At 53.6% G+C, this 16956-nt stretch overlaps 1 protein-coding gene across 4 annotated transcripts in view; it reads left to right on the plus strand.

Annotated features, from left to right (window-relative positions):
• Window positions 1-16854, plus strand: part of MED26 (mediator complex subunit 26) — a 40814-nt gene extending 23960 nt beyond the window's left edge. For 3 of the 4 annotated variants that reach the window (XM_069590662.1, XM_069590661.1, XM_069590665.1), the window contains 2 exons: window positions 13379-13453; window positions 14130-16854. In XM_069590662.1, coding sequence (XP_069446763.1) covers window positions 13379-13453; window positions 14130-15782 — 1728 coding nt within the window. In that variant the 3' untranslated portion in view covers window positions 15783-16854. Of the gene's footprint in view, window positions 1-7923; window positions 8413-13378; window positions 13454-14129 lie in introns of those variants that run through there. The other variant, XM_069590663.1, reaches the window with a different exon arrangement.
• Window positions 16855-16956: the final 102 nt, after the last annotated feature.

Raw genomic sequence — 16956 nt, forward strand, 5'->3', positions numbered from 1 at the left:
GAGGGAAATACAGTAAAAAGCAAAGTCTTCTGTGTTCCCAGTTCTCCTCAGTGTTCTTTGCCTGGTGCATTTAAAGCAAGAAAAAGCTGCTGTTCTGGAGCTGGGCCCCACCTTGCCTTGGACGTTTGGTGGCCAGGATGTCATGTCTCTGCAGGGCTGTCCTCTGACATTCAGCCGGGGCAGGTGCTCATCCTCGGGATCAGTTTTGCCACCCTTCCCCTGTGGGATGCAGGTGGTTTGGGGTGAGGCAGACGGTGCTGATGGGGTCCACCCAGCCCAGTGGGGACGACTGTTGAGTGGTCAGGCTTTCCCAAGGGTCCCCTTCAGGCAAGGTTGGGAGGAAGCAGTTGATTTGGCTCTTGGTAGTAGAGGGCTTCGGGAGCCGTCGAGGTCCTCCCCTGTGCCCTAATCTTCTACCAGCAGCCTTCCGTTCAGCTGCATGTCAGGCAGTGCTACCACCTCGCAGATCGTCACTGAATTAGCACGCTGGATGGTGTGGTTGACTTCCCCGTTGCTTTAATGTTGCCTTCGCAAAAATCTCACCTGGCTTTCCTTCCCTCTGCTTATGTAATCCTTTGAAATCATTTCATGGTGGCCAAGGTAATTTGGAAAAAAATCTTTGTCATTGTGGTAACTTCTAGGACCACTGTGTTGAAAATAGAAGACTCTCCCCAAAGCCTTTGGGTCCTACTGGCCAAACATGGCCACCCTGGTCATAGCCTTCTGCTGCTCTTGTCCCAGCCTTCCCTCTGCTGGCCACCCAGACATGATGCTTTTTCCCTTGTCTTCCATGGGGCTGTGTGTGAGCAGCACTGAGAGTCGCCTCCCCATTCCCTATGACCCTGGTGGGGTGGCTGGTGCAGGTGACAGCTGGCAACGGAAAGGCCTGTTTGCTTTCCAGATGTTAAGCTGGTGACTGCAGATCCCAGCTTGCTACAGAGGGAGACCCCTGAGATGTTTATGACATTGGCTTAACGCGGTGCCCAGCAATGAGGACAGTAAGATGGGACTTGATTTATCTATCTGTCCTTCATTCACTCACGCTTGAGAACAGTAAGGGGCTAGCTCAGCTCTCTAGGGGGAGGGGGAGGCAGGATTTCAGACATTTTCAGGCTCAGGAGCTTAATACATTGGAGAAAACTGAAGAGTGAGGGGGAGAAAAAAGCTGTCAGATGCTCGGAGGCTGTTTTCTTGTCAGGAGGATGGAAATAGGTGATCGCTCACACAGACTGTTTGAGAGAACAGACTGCTGTTTACCTAAGACGTTCTGTAGATGTTTGTGGCCACTGGCCTTTCCCATGTGAGGATGGGAGTTTGGCTCCCTCTCCAGGGTCTCCAGTTGAAGGATGACAAAACCTCACAGGCAGGCTGAGGAGAGCACGTGTCCTGAAGCTGAGTCCCGGGGAGCTAGTGAGCCTGTCATTTCACAGCCTGTAAGACACTGCCATCCAGCTCCAGCCCAGTGTGTGTCCTACCCCTCTTCCAGGCCCAGGTTAGGCTGTGCGGTCCCAAGGTCTGTTGGGACGCAGGTGTTGCCCGACAAGCAGAATGGGTGGGGAGGGGGAGCGGCGCAGCTCTATGGATTGGGACGATGCCTCACAGGCTGGAGCCCAGTCTGTTATGAGGAGTGCATTACACACACGTGCCTTTGTCAGGCTTATGGTACCCCTGGGAGGCCTGGGCATGACAGCCTTCTTCATTTTCCGGAAGGGAGAAGGGACTTCATGCCGCCTCCTCCACCCCAGGGGGAGCTAACCTCCAACAAAGAGGTTCTCTTGCCTCCCGCCCTCTCCTCCTTTTTCTAGAACCTGTTGCATCTGTCGTCTGCCTCCATAGTCATTTTACAAATTTATTGAGGTGTAATTGACACAGAATAAACTGTGCACACTTAAAGTACCCAATTGGATATATTTTGATCTGTGAACACACTTGAAAAATCACCGCCACAATCATGGTATTAAACATATTTCCAAAAGTTCTTTCTTGTCCCATTGTAACCTTCCCTTCAGCCCGCCCCCATCCCCAGACAACTGCTGATCTATTGTCAGTGTAGATCAATCTGCCTTTTCTAGAATTTCGTAAACTCGTGTACTCTTTTTTTGATCTAGGCTGTTTGTTCTTTCCTCCTCCTTTTGAGATTCATGCATGTTGTGTATATCAATAGTTTGTTCTTTTTTGTTGCTAAGTAATGTTTCATTTCATGAGTATCCTACAATTTATCATACATGTGTTGATGGACTTTTGGGTTGCTTACTAATCTGTCAGAATGTCTTCCGAGGTAATTATACCATTTTATGCCCCCACCCCACCAGCAGTGTATGAGAGTATCACTTGTCCCACACTTTGGTGATGACTTAGTATAGTCAGTCTTTTTAACTTTAGCTATTTCAATAGGTATATAGTGATATCTCGTGATGGCTTTAATTTGAATTTGTCAGGAAGATCTGCTGGAGAAGGGATAGGCTATTCTTGGGCTTCTCTTGTGGCTCAGCTGGTAAAGAATCCGCCTGCAATGCGGGAGACCTGGGTTCGATCCCTGGGTTGGGAAGATCCCCTGGAGAAGGGGAAGGCTCCCCACTCCTGTATCTGGCTTGAATTCCACGGACTGTGTAGTCCATGGGGTCGCAAAGAGTCAGACACAACTGAGCGACTTTCACTATGACTCATAAGGTTGAGTATCTCTTGAAGTATTTGTGTTTGCTGTGCATATCTCTTTGGTGAAAGATTTGAATATCTGTTCACATCATTTGCCCATGTCCCCCCCTTGGGTTCTTTGTGTAATTATTGAATTGAAAGAGGTGTTTATATATTCTAGAGACGAGTCTGTTTTTAGATACATGATTTGTGTATCTTTTCTCCCAGTCTGTGGCTTGCCTTTTCATTTTCATAGCAGTGTCATCTTTTGAAGAGCAAATATTTTCAATTTTGATGAAATTGTTTGTTTTCTCTGTAGTTTGTGTTTTTTGTGTGTTATTACTAAAGTCTTTGCCTTTTAAACCCAAGATCACTAAGATTTTCCTCCTATGTTTTCTTCTGTAGAAAAGATGACATTCTGTAGTTTAACTCTAAGGTTTATGATCTATTTTGTGTTAATTTTTGTGTATTTTGTGAGATAGAGGTCACGGGTTTGATATTTTCTCTGTGTTGTTTTTTTGCCTATGGCTACCAGTTATTCCAGCATTGTTTGTTGAAAGATCATTCATTCACTACTGAATTGCCTTACCATCTTTGTTAAGAATCAGCTAGCTGCCCATGTGTGGGTTTGTTAAAGGACTGTTCTGTTCCATTGATCTGTTCAGTTTGTCTTTGCACCAGTACCATACTTCTAATATGGGCTTCCAGTTTTCTTTTTTTCCAAGTTTGTTACCTTTCTAGAAACTTTGTTTCCATATAAATTTTAGAATCAGGTTGTCAATCTCTCCCAAAGACCCTGCTGGAATTCCATCTTTGAATCTATAGATCAGTTTGGGGGAGAGCTGACATCTTAACAATATCAACTCTTCCCAGCTATTATCCTGGTATATCTTTCCACTGGGCTTCACTGGTGGCTCAGTGGTAAATAATTCGCCTGCTGATGCTGGAGACGTGTGTTGGATCCCTGGGTCAGGAAGATCCCCTGGAGTAGGAAATGGCAGCCCACCCCAGTATTCTTGTTTTGGAAATCCCATGGACAGAAGAGCCTGGCAGGCTGCAGTCCATGGGGGTCACAAGAGTCAGGCACGACTTAGCGACTACACAACAGCAATCTTTCCATTAACTGATGCCCCCTTAATGTCTCTCAGCCCTGGTCTGTAGTTTCCAGTGTTGAGGTCTTTTGTCAGATTTATCTGCAAGTTCTTCATACTTTTAATCGCTCTTGTAAATGGAATTGGTTTTAAATTTTTCAGTTTCTGAATGTTTGTTGCTTGTGTATAGAAATATCATAGAATTTTATATTGAACTTATATCTTGCAGCCTTGTTAAACTCACTTATTTTGTAGAATTTATAAGATTTTCCATATAGGTGTTCTGTTATTTATGAATAAAGACAGCTTTACCTCTCGTTTTTCAATCTAGATGGATTTTTCTTCCTCCCTCCTTCTCTCTTTTTCTTTCTTCCTTTTCTTTCCCTTGCCTTACTGTACTAGGTGAAATCTCCTGACAGAAATGAGTGGAATTGCTGAGCACACATCCTTGGTTTTGTGCCTGTTCCTGGGGGAAAGCATTCGGCTCTTTGCCACCAGGTGTGATGTTCGCTGTGGGTGTTGCTGGGCCGAGAAGTTCTCTTCTGTTCCTGGCTTGCTGAGAGTTTTCATCAGGAATGGATGTTCAATTTTGTCAGGTTTTTTTTTTTTCCCCTACATCTGTTGAAATGATCATAGGCTTTTCCTTTTTGGCCTCTTAATACGGCAGATTACATTGATTTTTGAATGTTAATCTGCCTTCCCCACTTTAACTTCTAGTCTTTGTTTTCTGTCTTCATTCCTGGTGTAGGCATGCGGAATTTCCCCTATCTGATTTGTTCCACTGTCCTCCCTTGAACCAGCTTTCTGTTCCTGCCCTTGGCATCAATACGACTTGCTGGTGGCTCATTGCATGGAGGCAGACATGGGCTAACTGCACAAGATTAGAAGGTTAGGTTAGTATTGAAACTGGCCAGGTATATAACGGGCACCCTGGCTTCCTCGTTGGGGAAGTGGCATAACACCTCCTCTGGAGGTCTGTGGTCTTAGGAGAGAACCTAAGTGGTAGGAGGCAGAGGCCCACCCACCCAGGGTGCCAGCTGGTGATGCCCAGGCAGTGGTCACTGCCTGCCCGCCTCTCCAGTAACTTAAGAGCTTGCTTCTTCCTGGGAACACTGACCTGCTCAGTGCTCCTGCTGTAGAGCCTTCAGAACGCCCTTGCTTTCCCCAGACTGGCCTCTGCCCAGGGTGGGAGCAGTGTGGACGCCTTTCTCTGTGAGCTGTAAAGCATAGCACATGCTGGGTATCCCAGAGGCAGCCTGGGCTCCTGGTCCACGTTCTCAGACCTTGTTCTGTGGGACCCTCAGAGGGTCTTTGCCCCCCATATGGGGGGCAAGGGGCTGGCTTGCCAGTACCTCTCCAGCCTCTTCAACCCCAGTAGCTCTGACATCTGTTTCTAGGATGGGATGGCTTCTCAGACCAGTTTTTCCTGAAAGTATAGCATATACCCAGAAAAGTGCATAAGTTTGAAGTTTATATCTCAGTGCATGTTTGTGAAGTGAACATACCCCAGTAACTCCCACCCAGGTCATGGACTAGAGCTTCTCCCCAGAAGCCATTCTTCTTCCCCCTCTTAGCCTCTCCCCACCGCCAACTCCCCTGACTTCTGTCACCATGGACAAATTTTGCCAGCTTTTGAGCTTCCAGTCCAAAACAGACGTATTCTCCTGTTATCTACTTTTTTTCATTTGACTTGTTTTGAGGTTCTGTCTTTGATGTTCTGTGTGGCAGTACTGTCTTCATTTGACATTGAACCGCTGGATCATGACGTCATCTTCTGTTTAGTGTTGGTGGCATGTGGATGGTTTTCAGATGGGACTGTTCTGAATACGGCCGCCCTGACCGTTCTCGGCACGTGTCCGCTCAGGTTTCTGTTGGTCCCTAGGATTTGCTGGGTCCTGGGGTGTGGATGTTCATCCTCACATGATGTTTGACACCGTGCACAGACTTCCCTTCCCGCTCCACATGATGATGTCCTTGGTTTTCTCCACGGCGCCTGTTGCAGGCATGCCTCCACTGCTGCAGGCATGCCCACTGAGAAAGTCCCCACACCCACTGCTGGTCTTCTGGCTCCACACAAAGCTCAGGGCAGCAGGTGGGGGAGCCACCTGGCTAGGTCCTGGGTGTTCATGTGTGTCTGCTGCTCCCCTCCCAGGAGCCTGTAGGACACTTCTGTCACCCTCCCGCTTCGTGGCTGGGGGGGGGCCCGGAGCTCTGCTCACCTCCGTGCGCGGTGTCCACTCGTGCTGTCTGCCCCAGAGTATGTGGTGAGCCCGTTAGGCCGTGTCCTGCCTGATGGCTGTCGTATCACGTAGGACAGGCGCACCCAACCCTGTTACCTTTAGGGCCTGGTGAGTTTGCAGATCTCAGAGCCTGTTCTGTGGAAGGAGACGAGGGCTTCTCCATACCTAACCTGTGACTTGCCAAGTGACGTATCCACTGTGGCACTGGCAGTTCCTGTTACTCTGCTCTCAGAACAGACATGGTGGCCCCGCGTGGAGTACCCAGGAAGGTGAGGGCCAGCAGACCCTGCGTGTCTGTCCCATGTCTGTGACTCACTCTCACTGCTTACCCCAGGCAGCCTGGTGGTCAGTGGTGGATGTGGTCACTTTTACCCACCAAGCCTTGGCAGCCTCAGGTTCTGGGGTTAGTTTGGGCTTGAGCCCCTCTGAGAAGGGGTATGGCCTTGGCTTTCTCCTCCATAGTCCTTCGGGTATCGTAACGGAGCCTGCTGGGTGTTGCCACCTTGGTGTTCCTGGCTGCTCAGTTCAGCCTCAGTTGCAGTGCCTCACCTGTTGCTTCTGTCCTTGCCTTCGGCTGTTTCTACCCATGCCTCAGCACTGGGCCATAACCAGCCCTTCCTGTTATCTCCCTGGCCTGTGTTTGGTGCCTTGTTGAGGGAAATTTTAGGCTCTCCCCTGTTCTCAAGACTCCCATAGCAGCCCAGGTGAGCAGACTGGCAGACTGTTGGCGCCGCACTGGGCACTGCGCTGCCTTGAAAGGATCTTAGAAACCACAGAATGGCTTGGTGGGCAGTGGACAGGGCCGCCTTGGCCTGACCCCCGTGGGCACAGTCTCCCCAGAGGGTAGTCAGTGTGCCTCAGTGTCTACAAATGATCTGTGGATTTCCCAACATTCCGCGCAGGCTTCCTGGCTCCTGGAAGGAAAGCCGGGCTCGGGTTGGTGGCTGGTCTTGATTCACGTCTTGGTTGGGCCGGGACTGGAAACCAGGTCCGGCCTGGCAGCTTCTTTGCCCAGTCCAAGCGCCAGGAGGGTTCACTGCAGCGCGGGAGTGCCCTGCCGTCCCCTCGCAGCTTCACTCAGCCTTCTCTTGGAGGCTGCCCCATCGCTTCCTAAAAAGCTGGCTGGTTCTCGTTTTGGGTTGCCGGTATTCTGGGTGTATGTGGGCCGAGCACTGTGTGCGCCCCTCCCACGGGCATCGGGCGTTTCATCTTACACAGCTGGTATTCTTACTGGCTGTTTCCACGAGAGCACGGCTGGGAGGGAGGAACCCACCTGGTGTGCTGTATGTTGTCACAGGCACTGACAACCGCACCCTTCTGCGAGCATGGATGCAGGTAGAAAACACTCTGCTGGGCTTTCTGACTTTGCAACTGCAAAGTGTAGGAATGAACCAGCTCCCGGATACGACACATTGAGAGCTCTTGCACTCTCTGAAAGGGCCAAGTTACAACAGGAATTGTGCGTTGACCTGATTCAGAGGTCAGGAGAGTTGAAGCTTGTGGTTTTGTTGGGACGCGCTGCTGGGACAAATGAGAGAAGGGCTTGAGGGCCAGCACTGTGGAGAGAAGCGCTGGTCTCCCCCTCTTTCCCCGCTCTGTCTGCAAGCCTCTCTCACCTCCGCAAGCCTCTCACAGAGCCCCCTGGTTGGCCGCCGTCCGTGGTGGCGGCCCTGGGCGGCCCACGAGGCTCAGGCAGTGTTCTCTGCCAGCTGCGTGGGCCAGGTCGCAGCTGCAGTCGGCTGCTCTGGCCACGGGCGCTCTGCGGGCTGTGAGTGTACAGCAGGCAGGGCCACGCAGGCAGCGGCCACCCTCCAGCTGTGGGCGCTCCCGGGGAGCAGAGGGAAACCACTGATGCGGAAGTGCTTTTGTGCTTTTGCAAGTGGTGAGCTTGGTGACTGTGGCTGAGACACAGCCCCCGCCCCAGTGTCGCTCTTCCTGTCAGCAGTCGTGAATGAGAGTGACTTAGCTCCTGTGGGTGTGAGGTTCCCATGGGGTCCTGGCAGAGGGAGGCGCCTTTGAAAGCCAGGCAGGGCGCTGACAGGGCATCTGCCTGAGGAAGGTTCCCCTGGCGCCTGCCCGGCTGTGGGACAGAGCAAGGCAGAGCGGAGCCAGGAGGCTGCCCCTTGCAGAGCTGAGGGGTAGACTCAAAGCACATCAACTTCTTTTTCTCGCTCGGGGAGGCGGGGTGGGACACACGTTTGAGTCACAGAACGGCACCCGTTTGGGGAACGTGTAAAGTTCATCAGAAGCGGGGAGTTCATCAGCCACTTGCTATGGCCGAAGAGTGAGGCTGGGACCAAATCACAGACACACACTCGCCTGGCAAAGCCCTTTCACCTGCGCGCACACCCTCGGCAGACACGACTGACACCTGCCATGGGGCTGGCGGGGCATGGTGACTCAGCCGAGGATGACCTTAGAGTGCTCAGCACGTCGGAAAGCTCGAGGTTTGCTTGCTTCTGGTTGCCATCTGTGTCGTGTTTGGGTTTGGAAGGACAGCTTGCTTGCTGATGAACAGTTCCAAAGCCTTTTGAGCTAATTGGTTTTTGTAAATTCTAGTCTAGACTATTCTGCTTTTAAAAAAAAAAACAACAACAACAGAAAAAATGTGACTTCCACATGGCTGGTTTAAAAGTGAGCTAGCTTTTACTGCTGACCTGGTGGGCTTTAAGCCCCCTGAAGGAGTTGGTGTGGGCTGTGCTGCATAGATGCAGGGCCACAGTGTGGTCATAGGCTGGCTGGACAGGCGGGGTGAGTCCCACCTCGGTGTGTGCCGTTTCCAGGGCCTGGCAGGGAGACTCCAGTGCCTTTGTCATTTATCAAGTGGTCTGCAGCTCAGGGCAAGCACTGGGGATGGGCTGAAGGCCCTGCTGTTGGAGATCTCTCCAGCTCTAGAGCACCCTAGGCGGGAGACCGAGGCAGCCCAGAGACCATCCGTTGGTGCTCTGGGCACGAAGCCAACCCTGTGTGGCTACAAAGAACTCTGTAACCTGTCCGTTTTCCCACTGTGGAAGGTGGATGAGGGTATGTGGGTGAGAGGCTATCACCAGCCTGGTGGTGTCTGGGAGCCCTCCCAGTACAGTACCAGCTGGGCTCTGTATGGTGGGCAGGCCCTGCACCAGGCTAGTGTAAAGCCACTCTTCTCCATCGTCAGCTGCATGGTGAGCACTGGACTTCTTTTGCCTTTCTGGACCCTCAGATTTCTTATCTGTAAAGTGGAGTTTGAAGAAAGAGAAGCTAGAGACTTTGGTGCCTGCAGGAACCCAACAAGGAGTGGTCCTGTGAGAGTCAGGCCAAAATGACTTACTATCTTACTACTGCCTTTGGGTCTCACCAGTTCTTGAACTTGGGGAGTACAGGGTTTCCCCTTTGCCACCAGGGCTGCACACGTCTAGCTGCACTGCCAAGAGGTTGGGGATTTCGAGTGGAGTGGGAACCGTTGATGCGTGGAGAAAAAGGAGCAGTGAGCGGATAGACGCCAAAGAAGTCTCAGTTCCTTGTTTCACATCAGGGCTGGAAATCCCCCACAGGGCAGTAATTATTCAGGGCCTGCGGTTTACCTACCTATGCCCTGAATTACTGCTAGGAGGAGGCTGAGAAGCGGTGGATCTGCCCCTTGGGCTAGCCCCACCTCTGCACATGGGTCCAGATGCAGGGCAGTGACCCAGCCGCACAACAGCTCTCAGACGTGTGCTGAGGGCGTGGGGACATCCTGCACTAGATGGTCTCAACTCTTACCCCAGCTGCTTCTGAGGGCTGCCGCCCTCCCTTGGTCCTGTCAGTTAGGTCCTGTCACTTGTGGGCATCCAGTGTCCCTTCCTCCTCCTCATTCACTGTGAGTCGAGCAGCAAATGTTGTGGGTTAGACTGGCTGCAGTCGTGACCTAGCACTCGATGCGGGGGTCTCCAGAGGGAGGCCTTGCTGCTTCCCCCGTGCTCTTGGTCCTCTCCTGATGGGAGGTCCACATAAGAACTGGGGGGTTTGGTTGGTGGTAAGGAGGGTCCCCTCCTTGCTTGCCAGCATGTGCCCTGGGGTGTCCTGAGGTGTGAATGGGGACATGTTTGGGAAGGGTTCTTTCCCTGCCCGAGCCCGGCTGGGAGGAGCCCAGTTTAGGAGGCTGCTTCCCCTCCTTTCTGCCTGGGATGGATATCGGTTCACTTTCCTGTCTGACTGTGGATACCCAGTTGTCCCTCGTGAATCCCGAGTCTAGAATCTGCTAGCCCTTGGCGCGATAGAGGAGAAGTCAGTTCCACACATGGTCACCAAGTGACTGTGTTCACCTGGGCCTCTCCCGGGGCTGCCCGCCGACTTCCCACGGACTTCTGGCCCTGCCTCTGCTCCTCGGAGTGTTCCGCTGCTGCCTGGCCCACCTTGCCTGCTCCCTGCCTCTTCAGAGGAGCCCTCCCTGCTCCTCCTCCTTGGCGCCTGCCCTGAGGACACTTAGGCATCCCCATGCACAGGGGCGGACATCATCACCTGGAAGGATATTTACTTGCAATAAAGAGGCCAATCAAATAATGAAAATATGTGGGCTGGGACAACGAACAATTTACAGGAGAAGTCGACATTAGTAGAAAGAGGAGGTGACACTTGGCTTCAGTCATTATTAAGGAAATAAAGATTAATATATGGCTATTGAAGGAGTCCTAATGAGAAGATGAGGCTGCAAGTGTTCAGACATCCCTCACATGTGAATTCTGCTCCTTTTGGGAAAGCTGTTTGGCAAGTGGTTTTGAGAGGTGGTTTTTTGTTTGTTTAGTTTTGTTTTGGTTTCATTCCCTGGGAATGAATTCCAGGGGAGATATCCAAAGGCCATGCATGTGCCAGGCTCTTCCGGAGAGCAGGAGGCTGTGAACAACCCTTGGGCTCTCTGGCCTGTAGAGCTGCCCCAAAGCCCCCTTTGGGGTCTGCGTCTGGGAGTGGCTCAGAGGCTTCCTCCCTGCACAACAATGGCATACTGTCTCTGCTGTGATGGTGGGTGAATGTATTTTTGGACAGACAGGTGCCAGGAAGGACCTAAAAACAGGGTGGTCTGTTGGGTAGCAGGACCAGTTCGGCTCCCACCGTGTCTAAGGTTAATGGAAGGCCATTGTGTGGTCAGCCTACTTTCCTCTGGTCTGCCCTTCCTGCTGGCATCCTGGCTCACGCCAGGGTCTTTGCTCTGGACCTCTCTCCCCTCTCCAGGGCTTGGATACCATCTCACCTCTGGAGGTGCTGAGGCTTCTGCTGTCCACCTCGGAGGCCCAGCTGAGATACTGCTCTCACCACAGGCACCCCTGGCCTGCCTTTTACCTGACACCTACCTACCTCCCTGCCCCAGCCATCCTGTACTGGGGTGTTTTTTTTTACAGGCCTGGAGCCTGGCTAGAAGCCTCCCCTTGGCTATACTGAGCCTTGGTGTCTCTGCTGTGCATTGGGCCCTCTCGTTGAGAGTGGAGGCAAGGGCCGCAGGCTGCTGGGCTATTACTGTCTGCTGGATCTGAGGCTGGAGGCCCAACCTTGCACTGCATAGAGCCCAGGACACCTGCCTGTTGGCTGTGCTGAGGGCAGAACTTGGCCTGCTTCCTAGTCCTTAGGGCCTGATTGCCTCCAGATGCCCAGATAATGCTCCCCACATAGCGCTCAGTGCCCTTGCTAGCATGGCTGGAGCAGGGGAGCCAGAGGGATGAGCCCTCGGGTGGTCCTGAGCTTGAGGAAGGCAGCAGACAGTGCTCTCCACAGCGCTGAGAGCCTGAGCACCGCCTCAAAGCCGAAAGCCCCTTTGGATGCCCGCCTGAGTGTAGAGGCTGCTCAGCTGTGACAGTGGGGTGGCAGGCCTTTCCCCAGCCCCACCCTGAGCAGCTTCCAGGAGGGTCTCTGGCTGTGTGAGGGTCTACAGTGCCAGCTTGCTCCAGCCCCCAGCATTGCTCAGGTGTTCTGCCTGCCCCTCCTCTGGCAGCAGGACAGCGTCTGCCCAAGGACAAGGACACTCTGTGCCACTGGGCTCGCTCTGTGGACACTGCTGGTTCAGGAGTGTGTAGGGACCCAGGGCTCTAAATACACCAGGGTGAGGTCACTGAGGTGGAGAGAGGCCATGTGGCAAGCCCAGGACCGTGCGGGCCAGAATCCCAGGGCTGGGGACAGGGAGCGGGTGGCCTTGTTCCCGTGGGACCAGCCTCCTCACTGCCCGGTTTGTCAGGATATTTTCTTAGACATCACTGCTTTGGGGCTCCAGAAAAATCTGTCTACCCCAGGGTTGCAAAGATATTTTCCTGTTTATTCTAGAAACCTTAGAGTTTTTGGTTTCACATTTAGATCTGGGGTCCATTTTAATTTTTGAGTATGCTGTGATGCTTAGTGTAATTGGAATCAACCCAGTGTGTATCTCCTGTGACTTTTCATCCACTGTGGTTTGAAGTTCATCTGTTGATGTACTGAAGCTGCAGTGTGCTCATTTCTAGAGCTCTTGAATTTCTTAGTCTGTTCAACTTTTGGACGACAGTGGTGTCGTTACAACATGTGACCACATGACCCACTCCTTTACATCACATTCATAAAATGTGATGGTAATAATAGTTCACACCTTCTGCTTGAGGTTGTGATAATTCAGTGGAGTAGTGCTGTATGGAAACAGACCTTGGTAGAACAGGGCCTGGTTCATAGCACGTGTCATCGAGGTATAGAATTGCTTGGTCACGAGACACACAAGTGTTTGATTTGACCAGACACAGCCCAGTGCTCCCCAGAGTTGGCCGTACCCCAGAACTACCTGGTGTTGTCAGATACCGTTTCCAGCAGTCTGGCGTGTGTTCGTTGCAGCCGCTTGTGGGTTCGGTGTGCCTCGCCTGATGGCCAGGAGAGTTGAGCGCTGCTGCACCATTTCCTGTCGTGCCCAGTGCCTGTCCGTGTCTCCCGGCCCGCGTTCTCTGTGGGCCCAAACACAGACCCGCGGGCCCTGTGGCATTGGTTTCCTTCCACTTTGTGACTTCTGCTCTCCTTGGGATGTCTTTCAATGAACTCTATAAAGATCTTGTTAAGGCAACTAAATTGATTAGATGATTATGCACAGCTGTTTTAAACGTGGTGCGTTTTATTCAGTAAGTCCTTCAGCCTCCCATCAGATGGCAGACCCGAGTGCATTTCCCGCATCAAGAGTGAATCTTGTTTCATAAATGTGAATTTCAGTTGTGCGGCAGCCGCTTGGGCAGATGGGTGTGTCCGTGGACAGACTCAGTCACCTGTTCACCGGGCACTGGAGGAGGCCGACGGGAGGGTGCGCACTAGGTGCGTGCTGGCCCCTGGGAGCAGGTAGGAGGCTGCAGGAGGGGGTCTCCGGTGATGCTGGCTCTACCGGCGCTTGGGAAAGGGGGAATTATGGAGCAGGCCAGCACCGGGAGAAGTGCCTGAGGTCTGACAGCGGCTCTTGTTTTACAGATCCGGAACATGGTGGCGGTGCAGGAAGTCATCTCCAGCCTGGAGAAATACCCCATCACCAAAGAGGCACTGGAGGTGAGCGCTCCAGGTCTGAGCACTAGGGCGGCAGTGATGCGGGGCCCGGGCTGCCCCAGCCCTGGGCTTTCTTGACTTCTTGGAGCCCCAGAGACTTTGCTCACTGGCCCAGCAAGGCCTTAAAGGGAGGAGTGAGGGGGGCATGCCCTTCTGGCCTGCACTGTGCCAGTCCACAGCACATGGGCGCTGCAGGAAATACGAGAGGCTTTAGTTCAGAGTTGAGGCCCCTTTCTCTGCAGGAGGCCCTGCACACTCTGCAGTGCGCAGCAGAGGCTCCAGTGAGTGAGGCTGGCTCAAGGTCCCGTGTGCTGTTGCCTTTGCCACAGTGTACTCTCACCTAGAAATCTCCCCTGGCCAAGTGTCCTTGAGGTGGCCGTGAATGGTCCGCGGCCTTCAGGAGTTGGGAGCCTGTGAGATGATGCTTCTGAGAATGCTCTGTCTGTCCCATGGACTGTAAGATCTGAGGACTTGGGTTTGAGAATTTAAATGTCACGAGGGGCCCAAAATCTTCATAGGTTTTGTGTCTGGGAGACCAGTGGTTTAGGGGGCCTGTGGGGTCATTTCAGAGACACGAGCCCTTCCCCCAGCTCCATGGGAAGCTCCATTTCTGCCTCTGCTCTCTCTTCATGGGGTGTCCCTGTCCTAAAAGCGTGTCATTGTGTCTCTCTGGCTGTAGGAAACCCGCCTTGGGAAGCTCATCAACGACGTCCGCAAGAAGACCAAGAACGAGGAGCTTGCCAAACGGGCCAAGAAGCTGCTGCGGAGCTGGCAGAAGCTCATCGAGCCCGTGCACCAGAATGAGGCTGCGCTGCGGGGGCTGGCGGGTGCCACCGGCTCAGCCAACGGCGGTGCCCATAACTGCCGGCCAGAGGCAGGGGCGGCCGGCCCGCCCAAGAGCGTCCATGACCTGAAGTACCGCAATGACATGCCAAGGCTGTGCGGGCAGCGGCTGGACAGGTTGGGCAGCCGCAAGCGCCGGGGAGACCAGCGTGACCTTGGTCACCCTGGGCCACCTCCCAAGGTCTCCAAGGCGAGCCACGACTCCCTGGTACCCAACTCGTCCCCCCTCCCCACCAATGGGATCAGCGGGAGCCCTGAGAGCTTCCCCAGCCCCCTGGACAGCAGTGGGCACGTGGGCCCTGAGGGCAGCCGCCTGGAGCACGGCGAGAATGACAAGCACAGCGGCAAGATCCCCGTCAATGCCGTGAGGCCGCACACCAGCTCCCCGGGCCTGGGCAAGCCCCCCGGGCCCTGCTTGCAGACGAAGGCTGTGGTGCTGCAGCAGTTGGACAGGGTGGACGAGACTCCAGGGCCCCCCCACCCCAAGGGGCCACCTCGCTGCTCTCTCGGTTCCCGGAACTCACGGCACGAGGGCTCCTTTGCCCGGCAGCGGAGCCCGTACACGTACAAGGGCTCCCTGCCCAGCCCATCACCTCGGCCCCAGTCGCTGGATGCCACGCAGGTGCCGTCACCGCTTCCGTTGGCCCAGCCGTCCACACCCCCTGTGCGGCGACTCGAGCTGCTGCCCAGCGCAGAGAGCCCCGTGCGCTGGCTGGAGCAGCCGGAGGGCCACCAGCGGCTTGCAGGGTCGGGCTGCAAGGCGGGGCTGCCACCGGCCGAGCCGCTCCTGTCCCGGGCAGGCTTCTCCCCAGACTCCTCCAAAGCGGACAGCGATGCTGCCTCCTCTGGTGGGTCAGACAGCAAAAAGAAGAAGAGGTACCGGCCTCGTGACTACACGGTTAACTTGGACGGGCAGGTGGCTGAGGCTGGTGTCAAGCCTGTCCGGTTAAAAGAGCGGAAGCTCACCTTTGACCCCATGACAAGACAGATCAAACCTCTGACCCAGAAAGAGCCAGTGCGGGCCGACAGCCCCGTGCACACGGAGCAGCCCAGGACAGAGCTGGACAAGCCTGAGGCCAAGGCCAGCCTCCAGAGCCCTTTTGAACAGACGAACTGGAAGGAACTGTCACGCAATGAGATCATCCAGTCCTACCTGAGCCGGCAGAGCAGCCTGCTCTCGTCGTCAGGCGCACAGACCCCGGGCGCTCACCACTTCATGTCGGAGTACCTGAAGCAGGAGGAGAGCACTCGGCGCGGGGCCCGGAAGCCGCACGTGTTGGTGCCTCATGGCCCGCCCACGGACTTCCCCGGGCTGAGCCGCGAGGTCACCCGGGACGATCTGGACAGAATCCAGGCCCACCAGTGGCCAGGGGTGAACGGGTGTCAGGACACACAGGGTAACTGGTATGACTGGACGCAGTGCATATCGCTCGACCCGCACGGCGACGACGGGCGGTTGAACATTCTGCCTTATGTCTGCTTGGACTGACTGGCCCTTCGGGCGCTCAGTGCATTCCCACCTTGCAGTCAGCCATGGAGGACGGGCACCAGGGCCCGCCGCCTCCAGTGGTTGGGAATCCAGGGGGTCCGGCCCGGGGCAGGAGGGAGGAGGCGAGAGTCTCTAGGTCTCTCTGCACTCGTCCCTCTAAATTCTCCTTTTGTGAAATGCTGCTACCAGTTTACTAACAAAATTGCAAAGGAAGGACCGCGTGAAAGGAAGGCCAGCAAAGTGAGTTCAGAACTCTATAGCAAACCAGCTATAAAAAGTGTTAGTCTCCCACCCCAGAAGAGGTGCGGACGCTTCCCAGCCCTGGTGAGCTGGGACCTCAGTTGCAGGCAGGCACAGAAAACCTGTGGGAGAGGTTACCTTTAACACAGTGACAGAAGCACGCATCTCATCTCTTTGCATTTTCTGTTTTTTAACATGGCCCTAAGTGTTTGAGGCAGTGGGCAATACTGCTGCCTCGGTTTGCACCCCACCTGGCCAGCTTTCCCATCACGGTGCCTCAGCTGTAGCAAGCTGCTGGCATCAGGCAGGCCAGCTGGCCAACCAGTTTGACCCATGCTCCCTGGGCATCTACACATTTGTATCTGGTTTCAGTTACAGCCCAGTTTTTAAAGAAATGCTGCAGAAATTTGTTTTCTAAAGTTTATTTTGCCCCCCTCTTCCATCTGACCACCAGACAAGTAACTTGCCTTTTGTTCTTCCCTCTTCAGTTTCCCCTTCCCACACATATCTAGAAAAGTTCACCTTTCTAGAGTTCCTTTCCCCTCAGAACACAAAAGTAACCGCGGGTGCTACTGGTGTGTAAGCTGTACTGTTGGGCGAGAAGAGACCTGTCTGTATGCTGGAAACACTCATAACCATTCCTTTAGATTCGTTTGCCTTATGGTTATTTGTCATAAACGCGATTTGCAAAAACAAGGAGCCTTAGTGAATGTACAGTACCTAGACTTCTGTGTTCTCAGGACGCAGAAGGGAGCAACTTTGCTATTTGGTCCAGTAAGTGGACACCTTGTGATATAAATGTGGAAATAAAAAAAAAAAACATTTGCACAAACCAGTCTGAGAATTGTTTTTTTAATTTGGTCCTTTATAGCCACATTCATCCTTTCTGGATTCTGGATTAGCCAAGACAACCTGGACCCCATGTCCAAGGTTC

This window comes from Ovis canadensis, chromosome 5, assembly GCF_042477335.2.
Source record: "Ovis canadensis isolate MfBH-ARS-UI-01 breed Bighorn chromosome 5, ARS-UI_OviCan_v2, whole genome shotgun sequence".
Lineage (NCBI taxonomy): Eukaryota > Metazoa > Chordata > Mammalia > Artiodactyla > Bovidae > Ovis > Ovis canadensis.